The 17,560-nt window shown below is 36.2% G+C and overlaps 1 protein-coding gene across 2 annotated transcripts in view; it reads left to right on the top strand.

The window, feature by feature from the left end:
• Positions 1-17,560, top strand: part of LOC105838712 (venom serine protease) — a 95,036-nt gene that overhangs the window by 9,824 nt on the left and 67,652 nt on the right. For both annotated transcript variants that reach the window (XM_036289495.1, XM_036289496.1), the window contains exons 3-4: positions 13,296-13,505; positions 13,659-13,857. In XM_036289495.1, the coding sequence (XP_036145388.1) occupies positions 13,296-13,505; positions 13,659-13,857 (409 nt within the window). The remainder of the gene's footprint in view (positions 1-13,295; positions 13,506-13,658; positions 13,858-17,560) is intronic.

The raw sequence follows: 17,560 nt of genomic DNA, 5'->3' as shown, positions 1-17,560 counted from the left end.
CTCGTTGTGAGTACGATTTTGGGATCGCTGCCAGAGATCTCGCGAGGAAGGTATTTCGTCACATACACCGTTATTTGTCTTGAACACTTTTATTCTTGTATTCAGTTACAATAGTTAGATCGCGACCCCGCAAGGCAGAGTGTCGCGTCTATGAACTTGTTGTCCACGACCCCGCAACGCAGAGTGTCGTGGTTGTATATTTAGTATAAGTTATCTCGGCGATACACGACCCCGCAAAGCAGAGTGTCGTGTGTAGTCTTAGTTTGTCTACTTCGAATTGACCCGATCCTCACCTTCTTTCGCCGGTTTATATATCCGATAATTCGGTAGTTGGATCGAAAGAAGGGGAGGATTGCGTGAGAGCGTAAATCGGTCAGTATTCCAAATTATTGCTTAGACAGCAAGTGCTGTCTAAGGAGCATTGCGCTAATTGTCGAGCGGATTGCGCGAAACCTCGCGCGATGCGCTCGATGCTGACTGCAGCTGACCGACTTACGTCATCGTGTTACTGACACCTTATCGTTATGAGTGTGTCACTCATAACATCCCTCCCCCCTGATAAAAAAAAAATGAGGGTTCTGAATTTTCGCTTTTTCGCTTATAGTTATATCGCGTCGTCAGATTGTTTACAATTTTCGTTTTTTCGACGCTTATAAACTATATATAATTACAATAATAATTACAATAATTACATTACAAGGTGTCGGATGTCGTATATACAATCTTTCGTAAAAAAAAATTTTCTTTTGACTTAAATGACGAATTATGCGCAAAATAGAATGTTTAATTTTGGGTGCCCTATTATAAAATTTGTTTCTGTCTTCTTTTGAGGTATTCTCCTCGTTTCGGTTTTACTTTCTTTCTTTTTCATTATGCTTCTATGAACGGTTTTAGTCTATTTGTGTGTACACGTGTTGACGTCCTGCCCTTTTTTATTGTATAATTTGCGTCTGAGTGTTTCTCAGTGATTACGTAGGGTCCCGTCCATTTTGCGTCTAGTTTTTTAGATCTCCCGCGGCGGAGAGTCTTATCATATTCTAATGGCATATCATCCTTTACGACGTACATTGGATGCTTTATCTTATGCTTGCCTAGCTCGATGGTCGCCTGTATTTTTCCTATTGTGTAGACCTTGTGGCCTGTTATCCCGACGAGAGCTATTTTTTCATGGCGTATTTTGATTTCGCCTTTTAAATTTTTTACTTTTATCAAGAGAGTGTGGCTCCGGAATCGAATAACGCGTCGATTTTTCCTGATTTGGTCTCTCGTATTGGAAGCGTGACTAATTGTAAGTCAAGTCCGCTGTCTTTGTGTGCGTCTCGCTTTACATGCGTAACTTGATACGCTGCGGCTGTGTGCGCCGAACTCAAGTCATCGCTCGAACTCTCATCGCTGTTGCTATTCGCTGATTCCGAGCATTTTGACTTTTTAATTTCTTTATTCTTATGTTTGCTATTTTTAGCTTCAGCCTTTTTATTGTCTTTGGCTCTTTCTTTGGGCCAAGGGTCACCTTCTTTTTTGGGGTGCCCGTGTAATTTCCAGCATTTGTTCCGGGCATGTCCGGATTTTTTGCAGTAATCGCAGTATGCGTTTAATGTATTTACGCGAGAGCGTCCTTTCGGTCTCGGTAATTTAAACTGTTTGGCATGTCGACTGTTTCGACATTCTCGTTCATTGTGACCAGTTTTCCCGCACTTTACGCATTGGGGAGTCGGTTTATAATTATTCTGCTGAGATTCAGTTTGGACCTCTTTCTTGTGTCTATTGGTTCGTGGATTAGGTCCCTTGACCTTTCCTTCTGCGCTTGCTTTTGCGATTGTTTCATAATGTTGAGTTGTCCAATCCCTCGAAGTCTTATTAATCTCGGGGATTATATTTCGTGCTTCTTTTAAGCTTGAATATTGGATGTGTGATCCGTGCTGGTGCCGTAAATCTCTGAACGATCGCCCATGTGAAGGATCTAGCGTGTGGCTAGTAAGGCGTCGCGTATTCCTGGCCATTTTCCTCGGCGGAGAGTGGACTTCGTTTCCAAGTTGAGAACGAAGTTTGCGAATTTCAATTAATAACTCATGGAGCATGTTCTCCATGGGGTATATCGGTCGCCTATTTATTTGTGGCGTTGCCGGTGTATTTCCATTTTGCTCGTGTGAGTCCTGAAGCTCTTGTGCTTCTTTTTCGGGTTCTTCCCGAATTACGCGGGGTGACGCATGTAACGGAGAGCGTGTCGACCGTCCCGCTACGTCTGTTCCCGTTAATGAACGTGTGTCCATATTGTCAATGTTTTGCTTGGTGGACATTTACGTTTAGTTATAAGCGTGCGTGCTGAGTTCGCGTTACGGCTTATTTTGTAATATCGCGTATGTCGCGTTGCGCTAGTGCGTTTGCATTCGTATGCCTTTGAAGTACAGTAGCTATCTTAGCTATGTCTTTTTACGGTAATCGCGGTTACCGGGGGTCAACCGATATTTTGCTCTATTCGTGTTACAATTTTATGTCGTCCTACGCTTGTTTCGCGTAACAATTTAATGTTTGTCGGACTCACATAAGTACGATGAGCTGCATGGTGCGGCGATCAGCTGAGCCTTGTCACGGTAGGTCTCGGCGTCGTCTCGAGTTTCACTCTTATCGCTGACGCGCTATGTACGCTCCGGCGTGGCTGGCTTCCTGGCCTGTACAGCTGATTGCTCGGTGACGCTTGGTTCCTCTTGGATCTTCCTTTTGGCAGTGCAAATCCCACCGCTGCCACCACTGTTGTACCCCTCGTTGTGAGTACGATTTTGGGATCGCTGCCAGAGATCTCGCGAGGAAGGTATTTCGTCACATACACCGTTATTTGTCTTGAACACTTTTATTCTTGTATTCAGTTACAATAGTTAGATCGCGACCCCGCAAGGCAGAGTGTCGCGTCTATGAACTTGTTGTCCACGACCCCGCAACGCAGAGTGTCGTGGTTGTATATTTAGTATAAGTTATCTCGGCGATACACGACCCCGCAAAGCAGAGTGTCGTGTGTAGTCTTAGTTTGTCTACTTCGAATTGACCCGATCCTCACCTTCTTTCGCCGGTTTATATATCCGATAATTCGGTAGTTGGATCGAAAGAAGGGGAGGATTGCGTGAGGGCGTAAATCGGTCAGTATTCCAAATTATTGCTTAGACAGCAAGTGCTGTCTAAGGAGCATTGCGCTAATTGTCGAGCGGATTGTGCGAAACCTCGCGCGATGCGCTCGATGCTGACTGCAGCTGACCGACTTACGTCATCGTGTTACTGACACCTTATCGTTATGAGTGTGTCACTCATAACAGGAAGAAGCCAAGACGCTGCAGTGGAGACTCCGGGCGCTCACGTTGTCACCAGTCCGGAACACGCGGCCACCTCGTGTACTGCTGGCCGAAGGAGATCTGAGGATCTGGAGGTACACCTCCCCACGGTACCAGCTGCCGGGCCTACTAGAGAACCTCGCCAGGGACAGCTGCAGAGTCGCCACGCAGACGGATACCACGGACTGCTGCCGGAGAGATCGGGCGACACAGACAGCCCTCGGAGTCATCACCACGAGTGGAACGCAGACCAACCGCAGTAGTCAGGCCGGCAGACCGAAGCGGAAGAAGGCCAAATAACGGAGACCATCGAAGGAAAGACCGTTCAGGGCAAAAAAGTATCGTGTCGAGGAGCCTGCTGCTACGCCGCCCAAGAACGAGACCGACTGCAACAACAACGAGGAACCAGCGTACCGGGTTACAATAACCAAACCGCCAATACGGTGGAGGCCTAAGGCCTAAAGTCCTTTTCACAAACGGCCCTTGTCAGGGCCACTTAATATACGAAAACATAGTAGTATATATGTACATAGTGTATAGCAAAGAATAAATATAAATTCTGTTTCCAACTACGGCCTAGTTCACTGGTGAAAGACCTATCCCAAGCGACCAAAAGAAACGAACACGCCGGAACGAGAGAAGTTCCGCCACAATTAATTTATTTACTTATTAATTTTAATGTTAAATTTATCTTTTTCCATAACTTTAATAATTTGATGGAAATTGCGATTTATTTAGCACTAATACTTTGAAGCGTTCAAATGGTTAATTAGATGGTTAACTATATAGATCATATAGTCTAAAAAAAATTGAATAGTACATTTATTATCCTGTTTTTGTTCAGTACATGATGAATTTAAATTTTGTGCATTTTTTTGTGCGCAGTAATTGTAAACAAACCGTTATTTTTGAAAACATTATCTTTATGATAATTTTTTAAAATATCAAATAGATCTCTCATTCAGGATGTATAGTGTTGTCTGATTTCTGATTCCGTAATAACATTGATACGAGCGTGTTATGTTACGATTATACAATTTTTGTTACATAACTATAACGCCAAAACAATGTATAACAGTATATTACTTGCGTATAACAAATGTTACATAACAGGTTATTTCCATGTTATATAGCACATACATATCACAAGAATAACAATGTTACATTACATGTAACTTCCATGTTATATTGCTACTATAAAACGTGTTCACTGGGTAGGCAATAAGATCCAGATGTGATTGTATAAAGCCTTTTTTAATTACTTGTGTTATTTACTTGTATTATTTACTTTTATTACTGGTTTAGTTTCAATTACTTTGTGTTAGGTATTATTATTTTATATTGTAAATATCATATACGTTTTTAAATTTACGCATAAAGAGTAATAAATGTAGCGTATAGAATTACTCTCTATGTCAAAGATTTAAATTCAAATCTACTCACAATATATTAGATTTTTAATTAATCGCCACACTTGGAAAGTAATGACGAACCACTGAAGAGTACTTTTGTCAATCCCACATATACATATACGGGGCATTTTTTGTCAACCGGACCTCCCCCTTCCTTCCATTACAAAAAAAATCTTAAAAACTTCTACTAGTGACCAAAATGTAGCTTATAACTTTAACTTTCGAAAGCACTGTGGCGTTTTGAAAAATCCAATATGGCGGCTCCAGTACGGCGGCTGGAAACTGTGTACACACCAGAAAATTTCACTTATATGTGAATTCATCGTTTGAATTATGATAAACTTCTACAGGAAAAGCATTTTCAAGAGTATTGAAGGGTGCTCTTTCGAAATCTGGCATCAATTTTTTATTTTATAGATCTCTAAGGGTTGGAAATAAGGGTGGAAGGCGTGATTTCACGATTTTTCAAGTTTTCTGTTATTAATCAGTAAAACAAAAAGTTTCTATTACATATTTCAACTAGTTCGCGGAAAATCCATACATTTTAAGTTTTATGAAAATTGAATTTTACAAAACTGAATAGGAGATAACAAGATATGGTCATTTTATATCTAAATTCGATATAAGCATACAAAGAAACGTCGAGAATGATATATTAAACGCTCTGTACGTGTATTACCACATCATTTTTGAAAAAATCCACCCCCTACCCCTAATTTTCACTTTGAGAAAATTAAAGAACGTATGGATTTTCCGAGAACTAGTTAAAATATGTAATAGAAACTTTTTGTTTCTGTTACGAAAGCGCAGCAAACGCTGCCGGTTTTATCAACTGCTTTCTTCTGAGACACTCGTCAACGCTAGGTGGCAGTATTCCCCCTTTTTTTTACCTTACCGACGGCCACTTAATACATATGTATATATATATTCCATCTTTTACTCAGAACACACTCGTGTATTCTACACTATAATAAATCTGTCTTTATTTACGTAATCAAGTTCGACATTCAGTTAACTCCTTCATCACCACCTCAAACTCTGCAAACGAGTAATAATCGTCACAGTTTCACTGATTAATAACAGAAAACTTGAAAAATCGTGAAATCACGCCTTCAACCCTTATTTTCAACCCTTAAAGATCTATAAAATAAAAAATTGATGCCAGATTTCGAAAGAACACCCTTGAATACCCTTGAAAATGCTTTTCCTGTTCATCTTGATTCGAACGATAAATTCACATATAAGTGAAATTTTCTGGTGTGTACACAGTTTTCAGCCGCTGTACTGAAGCCGCCATATTTTTTCAAAACGCCACAGTGCTTTCGAAAGTTAACGTTATAAGCTACATTTTGGTCACTAGTAGAAATTTTTAAGATTTTTTTTGACAGAGAATGCCTCATATATATTTCAAAGACTGCATCAAAAAGACCTAGGAATATATCTGGCTCAAAAATCTGGTTAAATCTATATGTGTTTTAAGATTTATGAAACTAAACATAAGTCTAAGAACCTATGGAGACTAGATCTCAAAACAAATCTAAGTATATTGTATTAAGTCTAGAAACGAGGTTCTCTGTATTAAGCCTAAAGAAAAATTTGAGTCACAGAGAAATTCTTTAAATTGTTGTGTCCCTTCTTCAGAGACACGGTATTTTAGGGATCACTGCCGTACTCCTCGGGATCAGGTCTCGTAAGAGATAAGCCAGTAATGGTTTTGAATACAGTATATATATTCTTTAACTAACAATAAGTTACACTGAATCTACTAAGTTACACTGATTCGTATTGAAATATCCATGACGAGTATCGTGTCGAGCGACATACGTTCATCGCTGAATACTGTGCAGTTAAGTCCGTGGCAAAGTATCATGCGACATACGTTCGTCGCTGTATAATGTGTAGCAAGCCCACTCGTTATCTTTACATCGGTGTTCATATACACCGATTTTTGGCGTTTAACCGGGGAAAGTACTTCCGCGGTCACTGGCCTTCGGTCAGTGCTCTTGCTTAGCCAGCAATTGCTAGCTATGCAGATTTCACCCCAAAATCAGAAGATTTTGGGTGTTGTTTAAGCAACCGGGTGCATTGCTCGGTGCGACGCCCGGTATGTAGGCCGGGCGATGCTCACGCGCGAGGTGTCACTTAACATCTTTTATCACTTGCGACATTTTTTGTATGAGTGCATCACACTCACAACAAAATCTATGACGTCTAGAGACTAAAACAGTGTCATTTACTTTCATTATTACTGCCACCGCTACTGCCACCGCCACTGCCACCGCCGCTGCCACCGCCACTGCCACCGCCACTGCCATCACCACTGTCACTGCCACAGCTACTATTACTACTACTACTATACTGAAAAAAATGGTAAAATCAATGAAAAAGCAACTTGTTTCAATTAAACGGTGTAGTTGCGGGCTGCCAACTAAATAAATGATTCATGCAATCCATTTGTTATTGATTGCAATTTTTATTATGCATATTAAACGAATTATGCATATATGTATGAATCAATGACATATAATATTGTGGTGAATACATATTAGAATGTAACAAATTTTTAAAGTTGAGAATTAAATACTTTATAATTATGTAATAATACTAAATAAAAACATTACAATTGTATTTCAATATTAATCATGTACAACTTATATTTGATTTGATTAAATATATAAATAAATGTATAAGTTATATATTTGAATAATTTATACATATGATTAAATTAAGCGTTAATTTTTGTCTTGAAAATAAAAAAGTGATTGTTTTATAAACATTTTTACACACAATTAAAAACAAAATTTGTTTTAATAAAAGAATAATATTGCATTAGTTCAAACTAAATGTGCTTGCATTAATTTTAATTTTTCTTTTAATAAGGTTTTTCTATTTCATCCAAAATAAATTTAATTTAATAAAAATATTATTTTCATTAAATAAAAGTTTTCATAATTCTATCCTTCTCAATCCCTTTTATAGATTGACATATTTCAGTTTAATATTATATGTCGATGGCGAAATCTCGCTTTCTTCCGCGCTCTTGACAAGCTCCTCTTATTCATAAAACAGTGCATTTTGTTTACGAGATAATACGCCACGTAGCGGTGGGTAGTTAAAAGAATATCATCCTAAGAATAAAATCGTCGCTTCCGAATAAAAGGGCATTACCTCAGAAGCCGTTTGAAAAGGGCATTAACTCGGAACCCGGTTGAAAAGGGCATTAATTCGGAAGCTGATTAAAAAGGGCGTTAACTCGGAAGCCGATTGAAAATAGCGTTAACTCCGAAGCTGATTGAAAAAGGCTTTAAGAGAGTTCCTCTGCTCAGGTCCGACACAACAAGTGGCACAGGGGTTCAAGTAAAGAAAAATATTCAAATGACTATCTTGTTGCTTTCTTCTTTTTGCTGTATATGGTTTAAAGTTAATAATGGTGAACATAAGAAAAAAATCATAAAGTACTACCTTCATTACTGAAATAATTATTTTAAAAATTAGGAATAAATATTTTTCACTATTATACCACTTAGATAACTAAATACAACAATTTGAAATTCATGTTATATCACTAGCACACATTTACCACACTTACGTACTGTATTACTTCGATTATTGTAAACTTTTTTTATCTTATCAATTATTTCACTCAAACGAGCAAGTGCATCGTTTCAAAAATTTAACAATACTTTTCTGGACAGCTAAGATGTATTATTGTAAAGTTTCAGTAACACCTGTTCATTATTTCTATGTTTAATACAACAATAAAAACTGAAAAATCCTGAAAATTCATCGATTCCCATAAGAACCCATGTTAATAAAATATTTAACCCGGGAAAAAATGTTTATAAATAATCATATATAATTAGATCTGGTATATATACAATTATATATAATTATATATGTTTTTATATGGTGTATTATCTAATCATATATGGCCTCATATGCAATCAGTGCTCCTATATACTACTGTGTCCAAAAAGTAAAGTGACATAGCATTTATTTAAAAAAACCTTTATTTGCTTCCAAATCAATTTCATCGCCTTCAAAGTAATTCCCCCCCCCCCCCCCCGATACAATGCACTTATGCCAACGCATTTTCCAATCTTCAAAACAGTTGTTAAAGTCGATTTCCGAGATGGCCTTCAGCTCTCTCTTTGATGCGGCTTGTATCTTCACTATCGACACAAAACGGTGTTCCCGGAGCGGTCTTTTGAGTTTGCTGAATAGCCAGAAATCGCACGGTGTCAAATCAGATGAATACGATGGTTGTGGAACGATATGGGTCGAGTTTTTGGCGAAATGGTTACGAAGAATCAATGCAGTGTGAGACGATGCATTATCGTAATGCAAAAACCAAGAGTTGTCTCACCACAATTCCGGCCTCTTTAGGCGAATAACTTCACGCAAACGACGTATAACGCTCAAATAATATTCTTTGTTGACAGTTTGACCCGGCGGAAGGAACTCAAAATGCACAACATCACGATAATCAAAGAAAACAGTCAACGTGACCTTAATTTTTGAGCGACTTTGGCACGGTATTTTTGGTCTTGCCTCACCTTTAGCACGATATTCACTTGATTGATCGGTTGTTTCCGGGTCGTAAGCATAAATCCATGTCTCATCTCCCGTAATAATGCGTTTTATCTTGTCCTGATACTCAGAAAGCATTGTTTCACACACTTCAACGCGACGATGTTTTTCCAAAAAATTCAGTGTTTTCGGTACCAATCGGGATTTGACGCGTTTGGGGCCCAAAACATCCTTTAAAATGGTATTGATTGATCTTCTTGAAATGCCAACATCATCAACAAGATCTCTAATTGTTATTCGATAGTTTGCAAGCATCAAATTTTTGATTTTTTGGACGTAAACTTTATCGGTTGGGGTTGATGGTCGACCGGGACGCTCTTCGTCTTCGACACGTTCTCGGCCTTCTTGGAACTCTTTATACCACTTGTAAACATTTTTTTTTACAAAACCTCATCACCAAAGGCTTTCTGCACCATCCTCAACGAATCAGCAGCAGAAAATTCATTCCGCAAACAAAATTTAATGCAAATTCTTTGCTCAACAAATTTAGACATTATAAAAATTGAAAAATTCACTTTTAGCAGCTCACAAAACGAAGCGTATCTCAAACACTAATGAATATTTTGATGTGAAACTTGGCACGGATGTGAAAGGCAGTCCTACCAACCTAAAAATAAAAGCAATTCCCTAAATATATTTTTGCGCGCAGTTTAAATTCAAATGTCACCTTACTTTTTGGACACAGTAGTACAATCAAATATAGCACCATATCTAATTGTATATAATTGTATGTGACGCCAGATATAATGCTATGTGAGCAGTGCAGTCTACATATATATAATTATATATAGCATTATATACAACTATATATACAGTCATATATAGCTATATATACTAATGTGGATTATCTGGGCCCATATACAATCAGATATAGCACCATATTTGATTGTATATGGGCTCAGATAATCCACATTAGCATATATAGCTATATATGACTGTATATATAGTTGTATATAATGCTATATATAATTATATAATTATATATAGGGTGCACTACTCACACATCATTATATATGGCGCCACATACAATTATATACAATTAGATATGCAGACTTGCCCGTTAGTTAGAAAATGTCCCAGATGCGCACAGTAATAAACGGACACAGACCAAACGGACACAGTAATAAACGGACACAGTAACAAACGGACACAGTAACAAACAGACACAGACCAAATGCGCACAAAGCGAAACGGACACAGTGCGAAACGGACACAGTAACAAACGGACACAGATCAAATGCGCACGGACCAAATGCACACGGACCAAATGCGCACACTGCACATGCGCACACTGCACGTGCGCACGGACCAAATGCAATCTATGTACATTGCAAGCAGAGTAAAGTCCACATCGGTTAGCGGCTTGGACGGGGTGGGTGCGGGAGGGGGACCGAAGGCCTCCCTTGCACTCCCCGTGTGTGTGTGTGTGTGTGTGTGTGTGTGTGCGCGCGCGCGCGCGCGTGCGTGCGTGCGTGCGTGCAAAGCATTCACTGCATCACATGGGTTTGCAACTTTCCGTGTGTGCATTTGATCCGTGCGCATGTGCAGTGTGTGCATTTGATCTGTGTCCGTTTCGCTCTGTGCGCATTTGGTCTGTGTCCGTTTTGCACTGTGTCCGCTTCGCTCTGTGCGCATTTGGTCTGTGTCCGTTTGTTACTGTGTCCGTTTCGCTCTGTGCGCATTTGATCTGTGTCCGTTTCGCACTGTGTCCGCTTTGCTCTGTGCGCATTTGGTCTGTGTCCGTTTGTTACTGTGTCCGTTTGTTACTGTGTCCGTTTCGCACTGTATCCGTTTATTACTGTGTCCGTTTGGTCTGTGTCCGTTTGTTACTGTGTCCGTTTCACTCAGCTTGCTGTGTCCGTTTATTACTGTGCGCATCTGGGACTCACTCGCTAGTTAGTGCGTGGCGCCGTCGATAGGCGGCGTACTCTCTCGAAAGCCAAGTGCAGCCGATCGGCTACATAAAGACCATCCGTAGCGTAGTTAAGGCAAGCAAAAATTAGCTTCTTGTTCCTGTTCGATGTGGAAGAGGACTGCCACTACTTTTATAATTTACTCATTAGGAATATCTATATATGGTTATTTATATATAAATATTTATATATCTGTATATAGTCACATATACAATCTGATACGATTGTATATAATGTTAATTATATATAATTATATATAATTATATATAATTATATGTGGTTGCATATAATTATATATGGTTATGTGGTTATATATATTTATATATGGTTACATACAATCGTATACGATTGTATAATACCATTTTTTTATACGATTGTATATAATGTCAATTGTATATAATCATATATAATTATATATAATTATTTTTTCTCGGGAATATCTAAATAACTAGCTATTTCAGCTTTCTGAAAATTTGACAGTCAATTTATATTACTAATTTGAACTTCTCTACAAAGTTTCATGAAAATCTGTTCATTTTAATTTAGCAGCCGAATTCTTTTAATTCGCTTGCTAAAATTTTTTGCTTTAATTTTAATTGGTAGCACTGTTAACAAACTTTGATTTTTTACTATCGCGTGTTTTGTTAATGCTTTGACATTGTATTGACTTTATAGACTCTTCTCCTGTGACAGTGTAGTATCGTGAGCTGAGAGCATTGCAGCGCAAAAATTAAATTCTTTGTATTTCGGCAGTGCTGCCAACTTAAATTGGCACAGGAAAATAAGGTCACTGCAGTGTCAAAACATTAACAACACACGCGATAGTAAAAAATCAAAGTTTGTTGGCAGTGCTACCAACTTAAATTGAAGCGAAGAATTTTAGTAGGCGAATTAAAGCCCTTTTCAACCGGGTTCCGAGTTAACGTCATTTTCAACCAGCTTCCAAGTTAACGCCCTTTTCAATCGGCTTCTGAGTTAACGCCATTTTCAATCGCCTTCGGAGTTAACGCCCTTTTCAAACGGCTTCTAAGGTAACGCCCTTTTATTCGGAAGAGACAAAATATACTTCACACAAACTTATTTATTATTGATACAATATATAAATAGTTCGAACCAATATTCAACAATATTAAACATTAAATGCATCTTATTTCCATTCTACCATAATGTATTTGTATAAATTACAATAGCATTAACTCTTTGGTTGCTTTGTTTTAATCATTTCACGTAATTGAGTTGATAGCATTACTTGAATCATATATTTTACTTCAATATTATTAAATTGTATGTATTAATTTATTTACAGGAAATAGAAAGATTTTATAATAATTACATATACGCTTGATGCAATAAAAACGTGTACTTAATAATATATTTATCTACATAGACACAACATTAATAATTACATGTATTGATTGTATCAAGCCCATATGTAATTAATATAAACACATTTCCATTTTTCAAACACACTTGTTCTAAAGATATGACTGTACATAAATGCAATAAGGAGTCAATATAACATCTGATAAATTCTTGATTTATTCTAATATGTAAAAAAATATACAAATTTAATACATTGTATTTAAATTAAGAAAATAATGCATTTGAATCAATCAAAGTACCCTCAACTCCGCGGTTGATTTGTTTTTATTATTTTACGTAGTTGAATTGACAATAGACATAATTATATGAATTACATAGAATTCAACTACATATAAACAAAACTATTAATTGCATATGCAATTATAATAAAAACATATGTAATTGAGATATATAAATATATCAATCATTCAATCACATTTTCCAAAAGCATTGATATTACTAAACCAGCTGTCACAATTATTAAAATAATTATTGCTGATTTTCATTCATTAATATTGATGTTACTTCAATAATATTAATTTCATTTACACTGATTTAATTGATATAACAGCATTTTTTTCTGTGTATATCTTTAATTATGATTTTAAGCATAATGTAATACTTTTATTTTATTTCAAAATTTTTATTAATAGAGTTGTTGAAAATACAAACGATTAATTTAATAAAATATTTTACAGAAATATGATTGTCAAAATAACAGACTTACTATTCAATTTTATGGAGGTCGCAGCTACATCCTTTGTGGCTCCAACAACACATTCGACTTGCAAGGAATAAATCCAATTATAACATTTAACTCACAGTATAATTCGGAAGGTCGATTTTTATGCAAAATTCAGATTTCAAACGATTGGAACAAAAACTGTCAATGTGGTTGGAAAAAGGAAGTAAGTTTAAATTTATCTTTTTAAAATGATATTTTTGAGGAAAGATTATTTATTGCTTTTTCATAATTTGACTTTAATAAACTGTGCAACAACATATAAAAAAATTTTAATAAGTTAAGCATCAAAAATAAAGTATTATTTATTCACAATTAGACTAGAATAGTAGGTGGTAAGGAAACCGGAATAAATGAATATCCCATGATGAGTGGACTTGTTGACGCAGCTAAACAAATAATATTTTGCGGTGGTACTATAATATCTAAACAATATGTGATAACGGCAGCTCATTGCATACATAATAAATACATACCTAATATTGGCGTAATTGTTGGTGAACATGATACAGCTACAGGTAATTATTAAATTATATATGTATACATAATTTATACACACACACACATACACACACACACACACACACACACACACACACACACACACACACACACACACACACACACATATATATATATATATATATATATATATAATTAATGTTTAAGGTAAAGCTTTATTAGAGGAAAGTTGTCAATACTATGAAGGTCTTATAAAGCAATATTTTTTCGGAAAATAAACATTTATTTAGGTCTATTAAGCTGTCTAAGGCAAATTATCAGAACACAAAAAACAATATATGGCAATTTTTTGGAATTATTTGCTTTTTTTCTGTTGAAAGTAATTTTTTTGCTGCAACAATAAAAAAAATACGAACGGCTAGATAGCTTAAAATTAAGTTATTTAGCCATTTGAAAAAATAGCATATACATACATTACAGCAAAAAACCCACATAGTACATGATATCATTAGAATATCCTGTATTCATACTGTGAACATACGTACCGTATATAATGTACTGCGAATATTCTTATAATATTTTCTATAATATATCATTATTAGTATATTATTTCTCGTACATTTTTAGAATTTACTTTTGCAATCTAAATATCTTTTAATGTTTAAAGTTTATTTTTAGCGTCAAAAAATGTAACGTTACCAAAAATGACGAAATAATTTCTTTATTTTGATTACCGTACTGTAAATATATATATAACAATATATATAAATATATAAAAAATTTCTTTTGCATAGATTAAACAATGTGAGTATATTATTGACAATATTAAATTGTCGTGCTTCTGGTTTCGGGACACAGTACGGGATCGCTGCCGATGACTCCTCGGGATCAAGTTACGTAGATATAACGTCGAGAGTAGTTATAAAAAGATATATATTTACTCCAACGTAGTTACAGTTCTCAGTTATTAAACCTGAATAGATAAGTGTCGCAAATGATTAAGTACAATTTTGTGTTACGACGAGCGACATAGATTCGTCGCTGTATTAATTATTAATGAGCCCGTTCGTTCTCTTTTTGCGGCGTTTATATACGTCACTTTTCGGCCTATTGCTAGGGGGTTTCTTCCGCGATCACAAGCCTTTGGCCCGTGCACTTGCTTAGCCAGCAATTGCTAGCTACGCGCATTCCATCGGAAATCAGGAGATTTCGGGTGGAAATCGGTTGGCAACTAAGTACATTGTCCAGTGCGACGTCCAGTGTGAAGGCCGGACGGTGTCATCTTGCACACGACATCCTTATGACTCGCGCTATTCTTGGTGTGAATGTCGCACACTCACAACAAAATCATTTTACATGTTCGTAGCATTTTTTAATTTATATTATATAGCAGAATGAAATAGTGCACTTGTCAATAAGACTATATAATAGTAGAACTATACAGAGTTTAATTAAAGCCACAGCATTAGGGGATTTATTTATTAAGTAACTCAAGTATTTATTTAGTAACTTATTCCAATTTTTATATATTTTTGCGCTACATATTACGACTAGTAGAATAGTATAAAGTATTTGTATAAATTAACAAGAATTGTTTTAATCAAAGTATAAGTCTTTTAGGAATCTTTATATATAACAATCTACATACACGTTCTACATATACATCTACATATACATATATAGGGTGTCCCAAAACATGTGGGTCAACGCTCGTAAAAAGGTAGAAGGAATCGAGATGAACATAAAAGTCCAATATTGTCTTGGGTTAGGTCCACGAGATATTAATAGATATTAACGTATAGAATCTGCAAATAATCTAATTAATTTCTATCGTAATTGTGAACAGTAAATTAATAAAAGCTTCCCTGTTCAAAAAATACGATAGAAACTGATAGAAACATATAGAAATTTGATAGAAATTTAATATGATTTTATCTGAATCTATCGTTTCTATCGGACACTAGATTTCCTGCCAGATAGAAAAGTTATAAAATTCTATCCTTTCTTATCGTATCTGAAATAAACGATTAAAACTTTATCTGAATACGACTACTTTTCTATATGATCCTATCTACTTATCGTTCTGAATATGAAATTTACGATTCAAGGTCTATAAGACTCTATATGAATTAATCTGAAATTGTTCCTATACGTTTCTATCAGATGTATTCCAATTTTGGCGGACATAAAGTTCTATCGTTTCTTATCGTATCTGAAATAAACGATTAAAACTTAATCTGAATACGACTACTTTTATATATGATCCTATCTACTTATCGTTCTGAATATGAAATTTACAATTCAAGGTCTATAAGACTCTATATGAATTAATCTGAAATTGTTCCTATACGTTTCTATCAGATGTATTCCAATTTCGGCGGACATAAAGTTCTATCGTTTCTTATCGTATCTGAAATAAACGATTAAAACTTTATCTGAATACGACTACTTTTATATATGATCCTATCTACTTATCGTTCTGAATATGAAATTTACGATTCAAGGTCTATAAGACTCTATATGAATTAATCTGAAATTGTTCCTATACGTTTCTATCAGATGTATTTCAATTTCGGCGGACATAAAGTTCTATCGTTTCTTATCATATCTGAAATAAACGATTAAAACTTTATCTGAATACGATTATTTTTCTATATGATCTTATCTACTTATTGTACTAAATATGAAATTTACGATTCAAGGTCTATAAGACTATATGAATTAATCTGAAATTGTTCCTATACGTTTCTATCAGATGTATTCCAATTTCGGCGGAAATAAAGTTCTATGCAAGAGTGTTGGCAGTATGGGGTCACCGGACATTTGCGTGCGGAGTGTCTGATAGTGGAGAAATCGGAAAATGGACGACATGAATCCGGGCCCAAATGTTAGGAGATTATTTTCTTTTAATTGAGTGCGTTGGGACGCAACTGTCGGTTTTTTTTAAAGTTCTTTCCGTTTTTTTTTGTTCTTGTTCTGCTTGTTTTGTTTTGTTTTTAGCAATTTTACCGAGAGAAACGGACACATGAGGGCTACTTCTCGGGGAGAAGGAGGGGATTTTATTAAGAAAAGTACTTCGCTCACGGTTTTTTGACCACGGTTTTTTCGTGGGACATTGGGCAAATGCCGAGGCAGGACGCTATTAGCGCTAAAAGCAGGCCTACTCGTTTCAGGAATGGGGGTATAGACATACGTAGAAAAAGACAAACGTAGACGTTGAAAAGGGACGGATGATGTAACAGGTATTTCCTTCTCTCCTACACGCAGGCATGTGTGAGAAAGAAGGAAATACCTGTTATATCGTACGTAAGCCTTACCCCCACTCTTGAAATTTGGGACTATCCTCGGTCTAGATATACTATGTCTAAGGCTAAAAGTTCATTCTATCCTTGTTGTTCAGTGAATGTCGAAAAAAGATAGAGCACGCTTATAGCGCCAAAAAACGTGCTCTCCGAACCCAAGTAGAGTGGAAGCTGGCCGTGTCCGCGATTCGCGCCATCTAGCAATTCGGAGACTTACTACGTGCAATTCTCTCTTTCACAAAGCTTTGCTCTCTCACTCCCTCAAGATAACCTCCACTTTAACCGTTGCCAACCAACTTTGTCGTTGGCAGCAAGTTGGCAATAAATTACATTGTAAAAAAGTAAGAAAAAATGACCCTGCGGTGCTACGTCAAAAATTGCAACAAGAATAATAATGTTAACAAAGATGTATCCTTTTTTCAACAGCTGACAAATTCTGAACTGTAAGTATAAAATA

The sequence above is a fragment of the Monomorium pharaonis genome, chromosome 7 (genome assembly GCF_013373865.1).
Source record: "Monomorium pharaonis isolate MP-MQ-018 chromosome 7, ASM1337386v2, whole genome shotgun sequence".
Classification (NCBI taxonomy): Eukaryota; Metazoa; Arthropoda; class Insecta; order Hymenoptera; family Formicidae; genus Monomorium; species Monomorium pharaonis.
The sequence above is the reverse complement of the archived record's forward strand: the minus strand, read 5'-3'. Positions and strand labels throughout refer to the sequence as shown.